General features: G+C 37.7%; 1 protein-coding gene across 1 annotated transcript; it reads left to right on the top strand.

Moving 5' to 3' along the window:
- Positions 1 to 414: 414 nt before the first annotated feature.
- On the top strand, positions 415 to 1,284 carry LOC139720652 (uncharacterized). The gene has a single exon (XM_071632009.1). It carries the CDS (start codon positions 415 to 417, stop codon positions 1,282 to 1,284), a length of 870 nt encoding a protein of 289 aa, XP_071488110.1.
- The last annotated feature ends 15,642 nt before the right edge of the window (positions 1,285 to 16,926 follow it).

Below are 16,926 nucleotides of genomic sequence, written 5' to 3'. Positions count from 1 at the left end.
TCTTTTTATTCACATAATATCTGTTGTGTACTTTAGGTTGTCTTCATATTGTTATCTGAATGTATTTGTTGCTCATAATGTAAACGAGCATATTCCAGTTTGGGTGCCAGTCACAAATTTGTCTTTTTAATTTGTCAATGCTCAACTTGTCAACGAGCACATCAATGTTGTATTTTGATTCACTTAATATGACGGATAAGCATTAAAATGTTCTTTCCCTTATTCGTATTCGCTCACAGGAAAGCCTTTTGCAGAAATGGCGGCGATCTCTTGAAGGACGTTGACACCTCACAACAATCAAGTCACATGAGCCGACGCTGGCAGCTGCTCCTGTGAATCGCACACACCGATGCTCCTTGGGAACTTTGCATTGATGATCTGGGCAGTGCAAAGCTTCTGGGCGACCTAGAAACAATGAGAATCAGACATTTCATGGATAACAAGCACAGTAGCCGAGAAGAGTGCATTCTCCGGGGAGGGGGAGGGTGCGAGCGCATTGATGGATTAGATATGTCACATTCCGCGCAGACGACAGAACCTAGTTTCGCACGGGAAAATCACTGCGGAACGGACGGCACCGACATGTCGCGTGAGGTTAATGCAAACGCAGTTCTGTCCACTGCTGACGTCGGAGAACCAACGCAACGGTACGCCGACAGTTTCGCAGAACACCTTCCCGCAGAGACAAGCGACAAAGCCGCCAAAGCGAGAGGAACAACCGCGGTCAGCGAGGGAAGCGGTAGTGTTTTAACAAACGACGCCGAAATATCGTTTCACAGATTGGCTAAAATCGACGAGAATGACTCAGCTGGAGTCGTGTCCGACTCCGAGCCTTCGGGTAACGAGAAGGAGGACGTTTTGATGGCAGCCTGCAGTAGTAGTTGCAGTAGCATCAGCGACTGTGGCGCCGCTACCACCAGCGTCCTCTACACGGCTGGAAGTCGGCGAACTCTCAGCCAAATTCGAGAGAGTCTCGAGCAGAAGGTGAAGCGACTGCGCGCCGAGAAGGAGGCCGTGGACGAGAAGATCCGGCTGGCGCAAGAAGAGGAAGAGATTCGCGCGCGCGAACGTGTAAAAGTGCGCGGGAAAGTGATCATGCAGCGGAAGGACCGTCTGAAGAAGCTGGTGAACGACCTGAAATCACAGCTGGACCAGCAGAGCCAAAGACTCCAGTGTGCGTACAGCACGCTCTTGCTCCTACAGCGGACTATCTTCAGGAGCAGAAGTTTCTGCAAGAGTCGGAGGATAAAAAACAGACCAGCAATTGCAGAGGCGCCATTTTGATTCTTCGTTCTTATATCGTATGATATCAGAGGTTTACGTTGATAAAGAAGCAATGCGATATATAAATTATGATATTTACAGAAGAGCAATGATGGTCAGATAGATTAATCTTTTGTAGACTTAGAAACTGTTGCTCATATTTAGATTTGCAAATCCTGTGCAGGTGGGGCGGGGTTATCTGACGGAGTAATGATAATGTTCCAGTTGCACCCATAGAACTGATGATTCATTGTAAGGGCATTGTTCGATTGGTATTCAATTTGTTTGTAGGGACGCAAGTGTTCAAGTGTGTGCAAAGCTGTAAAAACGAATTCATATTTTCGGAACGAACTCTGTTATTGTGAAGAAAAACAGGATGAGATTTAGTGAAAGATTATGAGAGGCGAGATCTTGATCGGAAAGTGGCAAATGACATTTCTCGATAAAGTAAAGGTTATGTGCAAATAACGGGTACACCCTCCAGAAGGGGCAGGTCTTGGAATAGATGAATGAAAAGTTTCAGCACGCATTACTCGGTATGAGTGATCATTGAAAAGATTTTAAGAATTGTATATTAGCCGCTTTATGCATGTTATGCAACTGTCGATGCAATCTTTTGCCATTAGTTTATCTACGGGACACTGCGTACGGTCATAAACACTGGCAAATACTGAGTACCTTATTGTGGGACCTCCACTTGTTCGGTGTTTATTCCCTTGAATGTCGCTAGCTGTCACTTTTTGTAAACAATGTCATTCTTAATATTGTAAGTATGAATATGGATGCTGCTGATGGCACTTCGCTTCAGAATGATATCAAATTGTCTCCAGGGTCCTGCGTCGGCGCAGAAAGTGGTTGTGATATTTCGTTGTGGGTACAATGGCAACACTCCACCTATAGCAGAAGTTTTGACAATATCACATTCCATTGCGATAGTTTTTTTTTCCTTTTATGCTTTCGTGGATATCAACGTTGAAACTACGCATTAATGAACAAAATGGCGTCCTACTTTTTTTTTCCAAAGTGCTATATGAATTAAAGCAATGGAGATGATGATGTACAATGATGTTGATGATGATAATCATCTCATTATTTAGCATGTAGTTATGTAAATATCGTTATTATGAATGTTTGCCATTTTTATATAACGATGATGATATAATAATGATAATTATAATGATAATAGTAATAACAATAATAATAATAATAATAATAATAGTAATAATAATTATGATTATAATATTAATGATAATAATGATGATAATTATGATAATGACATCAATGACAATGATAACAATAATAATACTTTTATTATTATCATCATCATCGTCGTTATTGTCATTTATCATCATCATCGTCACCGTCGTCATCATTACTACTATCGTTATGATTATCATCATCATTATCAGTGCATCAGCAATAATTTGTATTAACATAGGATGATTCCCCCCTCCCCCCCCCCCCCCCCCCCATCCTCCCCAACCATACCAACTGCAAAGAACCTATTGCATTAACCCTTGTACACCCAGGTCAGGGAAGATATCACGCTTTATCGTGACAGGAAGAGATAAGTTTTGTGCGTGCCAGCCTTCTCTGATATCTTCCAAATTGATATCCTCAAAACTTTAAACATCCAGTTATTTTACCGATTACACCTCTTCTGAAATCCCAGCAAAGAAGTGTTGTTTACATGAGGTAAAAACAAGCAATTCCATGATTTCTTGTTATATCAGAGTTAATGGTTCCATAGACATTTGCTCCTGCGACTCTAATTGCTCCCATGAAATATCTGCACACTAAGCCAAACATAATTAACACTCTACCCACAAACATAACCCTAACCCTTATCCTAATCCTCACATCAAACTAAACCTAAAACCCTATCACATCCCTACCCCTATAAATCCTTGTAGAAAATAAGACAGGAGCGATATTGTCGCAGGAGCAGATGTCGTGTAACCCTGGGTAATACGACAACGTGCTGTACTTTAACAATCGTGAAACACGTACGGTTGTACTCCAATGACCCATATGAATTATGCCGTTTGACCTATATACATTAGGGCATCTGAAAGTTATAGCACAATGTACGAGATTTTCTTATAATTTTAAGGACTCTTCACATCGAATGTAACCCTTTCAAATAACTCTGCGTGCTATGATAGAATTTGTGTCCAGCTGAGGTGGGTAGACTCTTTAAAAAGTCATGGAGAATTTTAACATGTTTACAGACAGCTTTCACTGTTTGTATCATAGCTTGACGCTGAGCATGTCAGGTAAAGTCTCAGCGAAGTTTTTTGCGCGTGTCGCTCTGCTATTGTTACCTTCAGTCTAGTACTTTGGCACAACTTTTTGAAGGAGTCAGTGCGAATTACAATTGCATTCACTTGACTCTCATATACGATTTCCTTTCCGACCTCCGACGAAATAAAAAAGAACAAAGGATGAAAGGTGATATGGGTATCTCTGTATAACGAATGTCTGTTATGCTTCCAAGTCGGTTCGTGATTGGCTTAATTTAAAAGGCAATCATCACACGGACCAATCAGCGCGATGTTTGTTAGTGAAGCGTCACTTCTTCCTTTATCTCTTTCCAAGGCCTTCTTTCTTTTATCGATTTCTCTTTATCTATCTATCTATCTATCTATCTATCTATCTATCTATATGTCTATCCATCCATCCATCTATCTATCTATCTATCTATCTATCTTTTATTCAATAACTTATAAAATGAGTGTCTATGGACTTCTGATCACTAAGTTTATTTTGTTTTCTATGCAAATATTGTTTGAAAGAATTAATGTGGGTTTCTTTGCGAGTGAAACTTATGCTATGCGTGTGTGCACAACAGATTTAAGCTATGCCGTATCAATGTCAACGCTAAAGCATTCGAGTTTGCAACTATTGAGACTTTAAGTCATCTTTTTTTTAACTGCATTGAATAGATGCTAAGTCGTATACAATTCTATCCGTTTTAATGTATTTCTTGTAGGCGATGTTCTCCGTGAGTCTAAGACTACTATATATAGTAAATTTGGAACTGGTTTTCACCGTCACGTTTATTTTTTGCCCAATAGATTATATACAACCTGACTGTGTAAATTAAATCCTTATCTGATTTTTCCGATGTACATACAATACGGTTATTATATTACTATTTGTTGAGATTAATTATTGTAGATGTACGGTATACTAAATCTAAAACATGAATGACTTAATTGATTACTAAATACACTATGTTGAATGTAATCTACTTTGTTATGTAAATAAATGAGAATGCTTTGTTCTATCCTCAATAATTACGTGTTAAGTTGTGTGCTTCATTGAGTGCGTATGAATTACACGCATGCACACGGCTACGGGTGCACATCAAAATCAGAGTCCGACACCCACCAGTCATGAGCCCACGAGTCATACAGCGCACGAGCTCAACAGTAAGCAAATAAGGCCTATGAGTCCGACACTATAGGCAGACAAGGCCTGGGAGTCCAACACTACAGGCAAAAAACAACAACAACAACAACAACAAAATAATGCTCATGAGTGCGACACTGGGCAAACAAGGCCCACGAGTCCAACACTCATTACATCACGGGTCTCGGTCTCGTGAGCCATTTATGCCTAGTGTTGGACACTATAGGGCCTAATTATTGTTTGCCCATAGTGTCGGACTCGGAGGCCTCTTTGCCTATAGTGTCGGACTCGTGGGCCTTGCAACGTAGCCTATTACACTGTCGGACTCAAGCTCATAGTGCCGAGCCCATGGGATGTGTCACTCATGGACAATTTTTTTTTTCATTGTCGGTCTCGTAGGCCGTATGACTCATGGGTGTCGGGCTTTTGGGATGACCCCACGGCAACATCACACATTACGAAGCCATAATAATTATTGTACCATCCTGTTTGTATCTACATGCATTGAAGATTTTGTGTCACTTAATACTGTCGTCCTACACGCCAAGGAGGTTATTTTTTGCCAAAGTAATTGATTTGTTTGTTTACTTTGTTTGCCTGTTTGCAAATTCATTTTACTCAAAAAGTTATGAAAAGAATTGAAAGAAAATTTCATGAAAATTTGATAATTGTTATTACACAAAAAACATTATGATGAAAGGTTTAGTAAAGTTAAGACCGTCTGGATTCAGGTGTTGTTGTTTTTTTAATATCTATTTTTGAAGAATTCTTTATCGTAAAAAAGTATTGCCATTAGATTTAGATATTGCCATTAGATTTTGGGAATATCTATTATACTAGCAATGATATCAATGTCATTCCAAATGCAAAAGGTATGTTTTGATGGTCCAGGAGTATATAAATAATGCAGATGATGATGAATGTGGATATGTCTTTAATGTAAGGTGGAAATCATTATGGGTGAAAATGGGCTGCTTGGCGGTCCCCGGGAGGTCTGAGCCTTCTAAATGCTTTTGTAGTTACGTATCTATTGTGACGCGTCAGTATACCCGAAAAACGTTGCATTCATTAAAGGAGAGAAAACTGGAAAATAAGATTATCACGATCTAAAGAAAAAAAAAAAAGGTATGAACATTCTACAACAATCAAAGGCATAAGAGGGTCTTGACTACTTTCTTCCTGAAATTAACTTTAATCTAAAATACTACTGTATATGAAGTCGAAACTTTTCGGTTGTCTATGAGGGCATTTCACGTTTCTATTTCTAATAAATGATACATCTGCGTTGGTACGTAGTCTGCTTCACGCTTGACTGGACTAAGATTTCGACGTTCGCTTTCTCAAAAGAAAAAATAATCAATCAATTATTGCCTAATGGTCATTGTTCACATTAATTGACTATATCTGTATCTCTATGATTACCTTACCTTTGCCTCTGGTGGCCGAAAGAAAAAAGATGTATAGTCCCGAAATAGAAGACAACATAAAAATCAATTTTGAATCCTTAATAAGCTAGTTTTCCGATTGGGCCACCAAAAGATAACCGTTGACGGTATAAATGCAAAAAAAAGTGTTGTGGAGCAATATGTAGAAATGCTTAAATGGGAAAGATTATTATCAGCAGCATCTCCGTGATTTTCCATCTCACAGACTTCGTCTTTGATATATCCAGCATGCAATGCAGTCCATATTGTATAAGCCAGCTCGCAGTTCCACTTTGCGCATGAGCAGAAGAAAGGTCATTCGTACCAATAGGCATGTTCGATTTGAATTCACTGGGATAAGCAGCTGTGATGTAATGATTATTCATGCAATCCTTATAAATGCTGCTTGCCAACACATCCACCTGACAGCAAAAGTGGTTTTGGCAATATCAATAGAAAGATTATTGTTGATACATTAAGTGCAAAATAATGAATTTAATGCCCTGTCACTGTACAGGCATGCTAACCTGGAAACATTAAACTGCACATTACTTGAATATGAGACCATTCTGAAGCATATCCTACCATATAAAATTTTTGCAATAAAGGCTAAAATATATGGAGATATCACTATTTTTCTCATTAAATCGTAACTGTAGACGGTTTAGTCGAGAAAAAAATTGTATTATAACTATTGTTCAAATTTTGTATATTCAATTCAATTCAATTCAGTTTATTTCCACAGTTCAGGTAAAAACATATAAATACACAATCAATCAGTTCTAACACATACATACAAACCAAAAATTATTTTGGATAAATACATATAATCACAGTTAAAAGTTAAAAAGTGTGTGTTCCAGATTGACATAACAATTAACATAAATGGTGGAGGAGATCAGCAGTAGGCCATTGGCCTTTCGAGGCTGATCCCCTGAGCAAATATACAATATTAAAACTGTATGTCGTTATACACTGTTACATAAATCATGAGTCGCATAAAAAAGAACTGGATTTGCAATAAATAGGGGCAAGAAGAAGAAGAAGAAGAAGAAGAAAAAAAAAAGCACATCCAAAAGGAAGGAACCACGACATACCAAAAACAACCATAAAAAGGGTGGGACAAAAATGGGCAAGAATTATCATTGAATGCAATTTAAGAAATATATATATGGTTTGAGCATATAATATTCTATAAGAATCGACAAAGACAAAAAAAAAAATACATATCATCATAATACCGAGTATCATTGAATATGGTGTGCAGCTGTATAATCGTGATTCTTCAGTGTGTACATTTATGCCAAGCAATATCGTGAGCCGCGCCCCGCCACTGAGGGCGCACCACTTCCAACATGATCAGAGCTCTCCATTACGATACATGTACTGAGTACAGTGTAAAAGAATAATTGTAATACATTGTACAATGAATGTAGAAGGCTCCGATCATAATCACCACAGGCACGCGCGCGATTCCCAACCTGTACCACCCTACATCCTCCACCCGAGGCGGCCGCCCGGCGACCCCCACCCCGGCGCGCGCACCGCGCCAGCGCGCCGGGGTGAAGGTCACCGAGCAGGCGCCCGAACAGAGAACACAGAACAACACATGCCGAGAATCAGCCAGTGCACTGTATAGACACAGTACAGTTCTATGAACAATACCGGTATGCATTAATCAACTGTAACTTAAACTGTCTTTTGAATGATGAAATGGTGGGGCATGATTTCAAACTGGGGGTAATTGAGTTCCATATTTTTGGGCCTGTATACCTTATTGACTTTCTTGACAGGCTAAGACGGTAAAATGGTACATACAATTTATCAGAGTTTCTAGTTCTATACAAATTAACTTTGTTATTACAAATAAAATACTCTTTAAAAACATCAGGCAGTAAATCCCTAGAAAATTTGTACATGAAGCAGGCTGCCTGCAATGTATACAAATCTAAGACCTTTAAAACCTTCAATTTCTCAAACAAAGGGTTTGTTGGAGCTAAAAAGTGAGAGTTTGAGACACAACGGACTGCACGTTTCTGCAAAACAAGCAATCTGTCCAAAAGATATTTAGAGCAGTTTCCCCATACAACAGTACAATATGAAAGATGTGGCAAAACCAAGGTATTATAAATATTCAACATAATTCGAAGAGGAAGCAAGCTCTTCAATCTGTTTAAAATACCCACTGCTTTTGCTATTTTACCTGAAATATTTTGCACTTGATCTTTCCATGTGAGATGTTCGTCAATAATGACACCAAGAAACTTTATTTTTTTAACATTACTTATTTTTTGGTCATTAATGGATAAATCAAACAAAGCTGTATCTAGCTGTAATTGCTGAGGTCTAAATATCATAAAATTTGTTTTTTCAAAATTAATAGTGAGTTTGTTGGATAAAAACCAGGAATACACCTTTTCAAGTTCTGCATTGAATACAACATTCATATCATGGATATCCTTGCCTGACAGAAAGATGTTTGTGTCATCAGCAAATATAATGGGCTTTAAAACATCACTTACAAAAGCCAGGTCATTTACATAAAGCAAAAAGAGTAATGGACCTAACACTGATCCTTGTGGGACACCAACATTGATATGTTGAAATTGTGAAGTATGATTATCAATAAACACATATTGTTTTCTGTTTAACAAATAACTTTCAAACCAGTTTAACACATTGCCTCTAATTCCATAATGATACATTTTACTTATCAGAATTTTGTGATCAATAGTATCAAAGGCTTTTGATAAGTCTAAGAATAATCCAATAACAACGTTTTTTTCTTCAAAAGCCAAAGTAGCATTATTGACAAATTCTAAAAGGGCCATAAATGTGCTATATCCTTGTCTGAAACCAAATTGCCCTTGATACAGGATTGCATTTTTTTCCAAGAATGAGATCAATCGTTTGTGTACCAACTTTTCGAAAACCTTTGAAAAAATGGACAAAATAGAAATTGGTCTATAATTAGAACAAAGACGATTGTCCCCAGATTTAAAGATTGGGATAACTTTTGCGATTTTCATATCACTTGGGAAAACACCTTTTTCAATTGAAGTATTGAAAATATGGCATAATGGGGATGCAATCAAATGAATGCATTTTTTGACAATAAATGCTTCTATGCCATCATGCCCTGAACTCTTATTATCCTTTATACTTAATACAGCTGTAATCAAATCAGATTCAGAAATGGGGTTAAAAAACATAGTATGTAATACTCTCGGTCTTAAATACTCTGAAAAATCATTATTCATAGAACACGGGGGCATATTTCTAACCAACTCAGAACCAATATTACTAAAATAATCATTGAATAAATTCACAATGTTTTCTTTATCCTCAATCAGAACACCTTCTTTCATAATACTTGCACATGTAGTTTTAGACTTCGATGTATTCAAGACTTCGTTAATCGCCTTCCATGTACCTTTTTGGTCATTTTTTACTCTATCAAAAATACCATGATAATATTCCCGCTTAACACGTCGTATTTCATTATTCACAAAATTTCTATATTTGACGTAAATCTCTTTTCTGTACATTGTAGGATTCTTGATGTATTTACGGTACAAAATGTATTTCTTTTTACACAACTTCTTCAGATGGCTGTTAAACCAAGTTTGTTTTTTCTCATATTTTTTTTTATCAAGTTTCTTTATAGGAAAGCACTCATCGTACAGGGTCATAAAATGAGATATAAAAACAGAGTATTTCTCATTGATGTCTGGAATATTTTCCAGGTGGCTCCACTCATAAGACTGGAGCAATGAAAAAAAATTTGTCATACCCTCTTCATGTATCATTCTTTTGTAAATATAAGTGGATGATTCCTTTTCGGTGCTCACCTGCTGACGGCCAAGGTGATAGATGACAAAGGGTGATAAATGATCACTCACATCTGAAATCAATATACCAGACTTAACTACATTTTCAGGACGATTAATGAATACATTATCAAGTAAGGTTGCAGAGTGGTTTGTTACACGTGTTGGTTTAAAAATAGTAGGAGTGTATGAGGAGGTAAGAATTAAGTCCAAGAATTGGTGAGTGGAACTGTCGGAACTCAATAAATCAACATTAAAATCACCAAGTAGGATACAATGTTTACCTTCTCGAGATATATTCTGTAACGTTGGCTGTAGACCAGTAAGAAATGATTGAAGAGATTGATTGGGGGGTCTGTATACCACGCCAATAACAATTTTATCCTTCAAATTGATAATTTCAGCAAATGTTGACTCAATACATTGATCAAAAACCTCTAAATCACATCTCTGTTTAACATTATATTTTCTATTAATGAACATACCAACACCTCCACCTCTCTTATCTGTTCTTCCCCTTCCGAGGAATTTATATTGGGGCAACGTAAACTGAGGGGATTCATTTCCCTGTGCCCATGTTTCAGATACAGCAATAATAGATATTTCAGTATTCAAGGAATTAATGCACGATATAAAGTTATCACTGTTACCCTTCAAACTTCGACAGTTGAAATGCAGACACGTAAACATTTCTGAAAACGTACCATTCATCATAGAGGCAAATTCACTTGGAATGAAATATTCTGTTTCAGTACTAAGTACAGATACACCATCTTCATCTTCTTCTAATGCCCTCAGGCGACTGGAACTAGAGGTTGCACAAAAATAACAGATATTATCTTGAGCCCGTTGTCTCTTACAAAAACTACAAAAACTTACAGGATACATACATGGAGGTGGGGGACTTTGAGAAGTTGAAGTCATAATCTGGCCAGATCACTTTCACTTCTGATTACTTTGTTGATCGTTTTCCCATGTGAGGCAGGTATTTCGACTATGATACGACCGTCTGATGACCAGGCATTCTTCACTTTCTGGTGGTGTGTTGCTTTGCGTAGGAGATCGACATTGTGCTTCGTGAGATCTTCATGAATGGAGATACCGCTTCCTTTCAGTTTTCTTCTTGCTGTGAGGATTTGATGCTTCTTTTTGTACGAGGTCATTTTGACGATGATTGGTCTGGGAGAATGAGAGGCCGATTCAGGTTTCTTCCTTCCTGTGCGGTGGCTCCGGTCTATGTCTGTTGCTGGGTTTATGGTGATTCCTAGCTTGCTCTGAGCAATGTCGCACAGTATGTTGTCGGTGCATTCCCCTGCTGCTTCTCTGACACCGAAGATCCGGATGCAGTTACGTCTGGAGTACTGCTCGAGGTCGAGTTGACCCTGGACAAGATTTTGGATTCGGTCTGACTGCTGACTTATCTCCTTCTTGAGAACTGTGATCTGGTGTGACTTGTTGTCGCATTCATTTTGGAGATCATGGACTTGACCTTCAAGCACTTCAACACGGCTGTTGAGTTTAGTGAAGGCCTTGTCGACTGCATTGCTGACTACACTGTTGAGCATATTGATGTAGTCTTCATTGTTCAACAGCTCCTTGATTACTTGACAAACAAGCGCAGTTGATTTCCTCGTTGAGGGAGGGGACTGTGACGGAACAGGCTGGGGCATGATGGGGTAGACTGCTCGTCTCCAACGTGAAGTTCTGGTTCCACAGCACAGTGCCAAGCTGAGACACGGTGCACTGACTGTATATTAAACAATACTTAACATTGATTATACTTGTTTAGATTTTCACATTGTTTGTTTCTACTCCTAACTCAAATTTTAGAATTATTTTGAAGCACAAATGCTAGGTTTTTGTTTCATCTGCAAATGGTAAATGTTGCCTTTAATCAACACGCATTATGTCGCTCTCAAACGAGTGTCGCGCTCTCAAACGTACGTAGACGGAAAATGCGAGTAAGTATAAGTGCGCCCTCTATTGGAAAATAACAAGCAGGTACATTCAAAGACAAAATTAGTGCTCTTCTGGTTGGCTACTCCGACTGAACCACTTGACGGACAATGGCCGAACCAAACCCAACCATCGAGATGACCAAACCAAGATAATGGATTTCTCACAACAATGACCGCACCACAAAAGTGATTATTGATACTATATACTACAAGTACTACTATACTACTGCTGCTGCTGCTACTACTACTTCTACTACTAACTACTACTACTAAACTATTACTATTACTACTACTACATGTATTTCTACTAAACTATTACTATTACTGCTACTACTACTACTACTAGTACTACAACTAGTATACTACCACTATTATACTATACCACGCTGTACTACTATGACAACTAAAGACAACATAAAGTGGTCAACCTACCCAATGTGCTGTCTAATAGTTCCGTGAAAATAATAACTATAATCTTCTGGCAAGTTTTGCGGAAGCAACTTAGCGACAATCTCGTAGATATTCTAAGGTGTAACGAGAATTCCCCCTCCCCCCCCCCCCCGAAAAAAAAAGAGAAAGAAAAAAGTCTAATCAATCTTATCCCTTGCAGATTAATTCATTCTTTTTGCCGTAACCAAAGAGGATAATCCCCTGCGATACAACTAAAAGAACAAAATAATACAAGGTCGGGTAAGGAAGCTCCTATTCATAGTAGAGGACTAATCCCACACGTGCCCCTTTGATTGTAGAAAGGGAGAAAGGGAGAAGATTATGATAAGTGTTCGACAAAAGCGGATTGCCAGCAAGTGAAAAGGGTGGATTTGAACGGATAATAACTCATTCCATCTCTCGAAGGAAGATGTGGAAAAGGGTTTCGAATAAAAACATATCCGAGAAACCAAAGAGACAGTGAGAAGAGCAACGCACGCATTAGTAGTACATCTTACACCTTGGAACGTTTGTCCGTTGCACTTCTCACTGAGTCATGTTCAGTATAAATCTGATCTAATCTCTGGGCAAGAAAGCTATGTCGCCCTCTATTGTCAATGATGCTGCTTGCAATGTACAGCATTTTCGTAGGTGTAGCAGTTTTGTACTGCTAGAAAAATTTCAGCTTTTCAACGTCAGAGTCAGCATAGCACGCGCAAAACAATAAAGACGTGAAAGGATTTTATCTAAATTCCGTGCAAATCAACCACTATGACGTACATGTGTGTGGTTTGCCTATAGGGTCTTTGCCAACACACCACAGCACATATTAACATGTACGCAAGCAAGACCAACTCAAACTAAACCTGTCATATAATAATCATAATAATCATTCCAGAGGTTCATTCATAATGAATGAAGGCCAAGTTAGTCTGGAGCATATCGAGTCAACGAATGTCCTACGAATTCGAAAATTAGAAGATACGTTTGCATTCGTTGCTACATCCATGTTTAACGGTTTTTTTAATTATTATTTTCATTTTTTTTTTGTATTCATAAGCTAATCGTATAGGGGTTGTAATACGATTCCTGACGTTGTGTTGTAGGATCCACTTCTTGCGGTAAATTTACATGCCGCAGTCACTATCATGCTTTAAAAAACGAAAATATGATAATATTGCTCACACACACACACACACACACACAAATCACTGCGATCACTAAATCATCACTAAGCCTCTTTCTCAAATACCAAGCACCTGCTCGATTGATATATTACGTACGCAATCATGGCCAAGTGCACAATACCGTTCCCCCCCCCCCCCCCCAAAAAAAAAAAAAAAAAAATAAAAAAAAAATACAACGGGACCTTCCGCAATGGTATCTTTGAAAATAGTTAATCAATCTAAACACAAATTCAGGGTATGAAACTATATAACTCACTGCCCACATCTTACAGAAAACCCCATTCGATTTGCTTCAGTGGTCAGAGAGAAATGAGGAATTTTGTAAAGGATGACAGGAATCTCTTCCCTCAAGTTCTGTCTATTGTATTCACACATGAGAGCATCGAAGTGCTAAAATTAGAAGAATCAGACTCATGACCTGCTTTACAACAAGACACATTTCTCTGTAACCGCGAAACCGAATTGAATGGGGTTTTCTGCAAAATAGAGCTAAAAGATGTTATATTTCAAGACCCTGAAGTAGCATTTAGACAGTTTAATCATATTGGGTGTTATCAATGCAAAAATCTGATTGTATTTTTTTTTTGGCCATACTGTATAGGGGAAGCTGGATTTAAGACGAACTCATAACTTCAGATGCACTTGAAGAGTTTGTTCGCAAAAACCGATAAGTCCATTTTTGAAGATTTTGAAGTACGGTCTCTGTCATAAAGTACAAAATAATACCTTCTAAATGATATACTAAATAATACCTTTTAAATGATATATTGGTCACTACATATAAAGGTACATTTTTGAAGTTATGGTCAAAAGAAGCAACAATTTTCTTATTATTCTCTTTATTTTTCTTGACCTTTAATCGCAAATATCTCCATTTGGCAAATATGGACTTATCGGTTTTTGCAAACAAACTCTTCACTTCATTCTCAACAACATAATTACTATATTATGATTGAATACAGGGATTTAGAAACATTATTGTTCTTTGGTGTATATAATTTTGTGGCAGCACATATACACAGCGGTGTTGATTTAATCAGAAAACATATTTTATCATGCAAATAAAACCCAGTATCTTTTTTTCTTACTTTTGTGCGAAAACAAGTACACTGTATGTACATAAACAACACAACTTTAAATAAGAAAATGAATATGATCTTAATGAATTGGAAAAAGAAGGAAATACTGATCAGAACACATAGCTTGCTTTTACGTAGACCCGCGTCATGATTATTTTCTCGTATTATGAGCGTAGCCCAATACAACTGTCAATACTCACTTCATTTTTGCTTTGTAATTTCGGAATTGTATGTATCTTATGTGCATTTTTTCGTGAAAAATATGAATACAGATTTATTTGAAATTGATACATTAATAAAGATTGAATTTGAAAATTAGCAGCACATGCAAAATTAATAATTGAGCAATTAGAAGTGGTACAGTCTTAAACACCCGTTCGCGGTGCTCTTCTTACCCCCACTTTCCCCATCACATGCAGGGATCGAGGTGTTATGACAATGAATTATCATACTCCGTAACTATTTATCATATTAATTCTCCACCTTTAGTCCAGGTCCGTGTTCCATGATTGGCCCATGCTAAAATACATTACCATTCATCATTGACTCGATAACCCATACAAAGAATAATTTGTAAGTATCACGATCTCTTTGAAAAGATGTAATAATGCTTCATAATATCATGAACATACTGAAATATGGCGCATATTGTGACTATGGCTATTATGTACGTATAAGAAATAGTTATTGTAGAGTAATATATTGTGTTTGGTAAGTTGTAATTTTTGTTCTATACTTCGTGTCTCGAAATGGTATAATTTGTTTGTAAAGCGCATTGAAATTCTTTTCAAATCTGAAATGCGCTATATAAGAATTTGTTATTATTATTGTTATTATTATTATTATTATTATTATTATCATCATTATCATTATTTTTATTATTATTATTATTATTATTATTATTATTATTATTATTATTATTATTATTATCATTGAGATAATACAGTATTTTCAACGGAGCGAGATGTTAGTGAGTGCAAGCGCAAAGAGCACACAGGCGCTGGATCAACAGCAAAGTAACGAGATAGCATACTGAATGATTTCGAAGTAAAAAGATGAAATACTAAAGGTAAAAGATAACTGGGATCAGTATTTCCCCAAATACCGCGCGAGAATAGAAAACGAAGATATCTAATATTCCTATAGGCCTTACAGGAATTAGACCTATATACAACTGTATATGATATACACTTTCGATCGTCGGTGTTGTCTACATTCAGCAACGAACTCGGATTTTTTGCTTTTGTCAGGTACAGTTATGGAAAGGTGTCTCTTAATTTCCACCATGATCCTGCATGTATCTATCCCAGTTTGTTTGATTGTTTTTGTTTGTTTGTTTTTACCAAAACAGCCCTTAGTACAGAGGTATGCCTACATAGCTGTTTCCAGTTGGCCTGTCCATTTCCCCTATCAAATGTCTTTGCAGTATGCATATATCAGAATGAAACAACACTGATCAGTTCGAGACACCTATCTGGTAAACAATCGACATTCTAGAGAGGTGGGAGTTCCGAAAAGCGCCAGTGTGAAAATGCACAGTGTAGGCCTATCACATGACTCCCTCATGGATACGTTGCGCTCCTTAGAAACCGTGACGGATCTCTTCCTTGTACCTACGACCTACAAAAAATGTAGGCCTTTCCAGCAGGAGCATTCTGCTCCATGAGGACGACCCTTGATCATTCCTAGGCGAGCATCCCAGCGCCATGGCCATTGGGCAGTTGAGAGTCTTCCATGGATCTATCTATACCCGCGTGAGCACTACCGCACGTGTTCGTCGGACCATGGAGCTACTAACAGCGTTAGTAGCTCCATGGTCGGACAATGGACGGGATCAATATAATCCCCTTCTCATGGCGCGCTCCTACCCCAGCCTCCCCCGAGCAGCGATTTGACACACAATAGTTATTGTACACACAATGTATAGTAGTAATCACATACGAGTAGTCACACGTTAGTACACACACCCTTCGTTATATTGTTCCTGGAAATGCATTTGCTGATTACTATAGTATACTGTATAGTGCTAGTAATTGCGATCTTTAATATGGAAACCACAATCTCAACAAAAATGCAAATTAATCAGGAATGGGAAATAATGATTGCGGAGAAAGTGGGAGGAAATAATTAACGGGAAAGAGACTCGACTATATATTCTGATATTGTTGAGGTGACTTTGACCGACAAGCTTATGTCTAGCAGAATCTATACCAGTGAATAGATGAAAGTTATATTTGAAATCACATACCCATGAAGACAAACATGCCACAATAAAGATGATTTATAATGAATGTTACCACCAAACAGTGATTGCATCATAATACTTATATAGACAAGGAAAC

This window comes from Diadema antillarum, unplaced genomic scaffold, assembly GCF_040938485.1.
Source record: "Diadema antillarum isolate AM-2024a unplaced genomic scaffold, OU_Dant_1.0 scf00000131, whole genome shotgun sequence".
In the NCBI taxonomy this organism is placed as follows: Eukaryota; Metazoa; Echinodermata; class Echinoidea; order Diadematoida; family Diadematidae; genus Diadema; species Diadema antillarum.
Note: the sequence above shows the minus strand (reverse complement) of the source record. Positions and strands in the feature narration are given on the sequence as shown.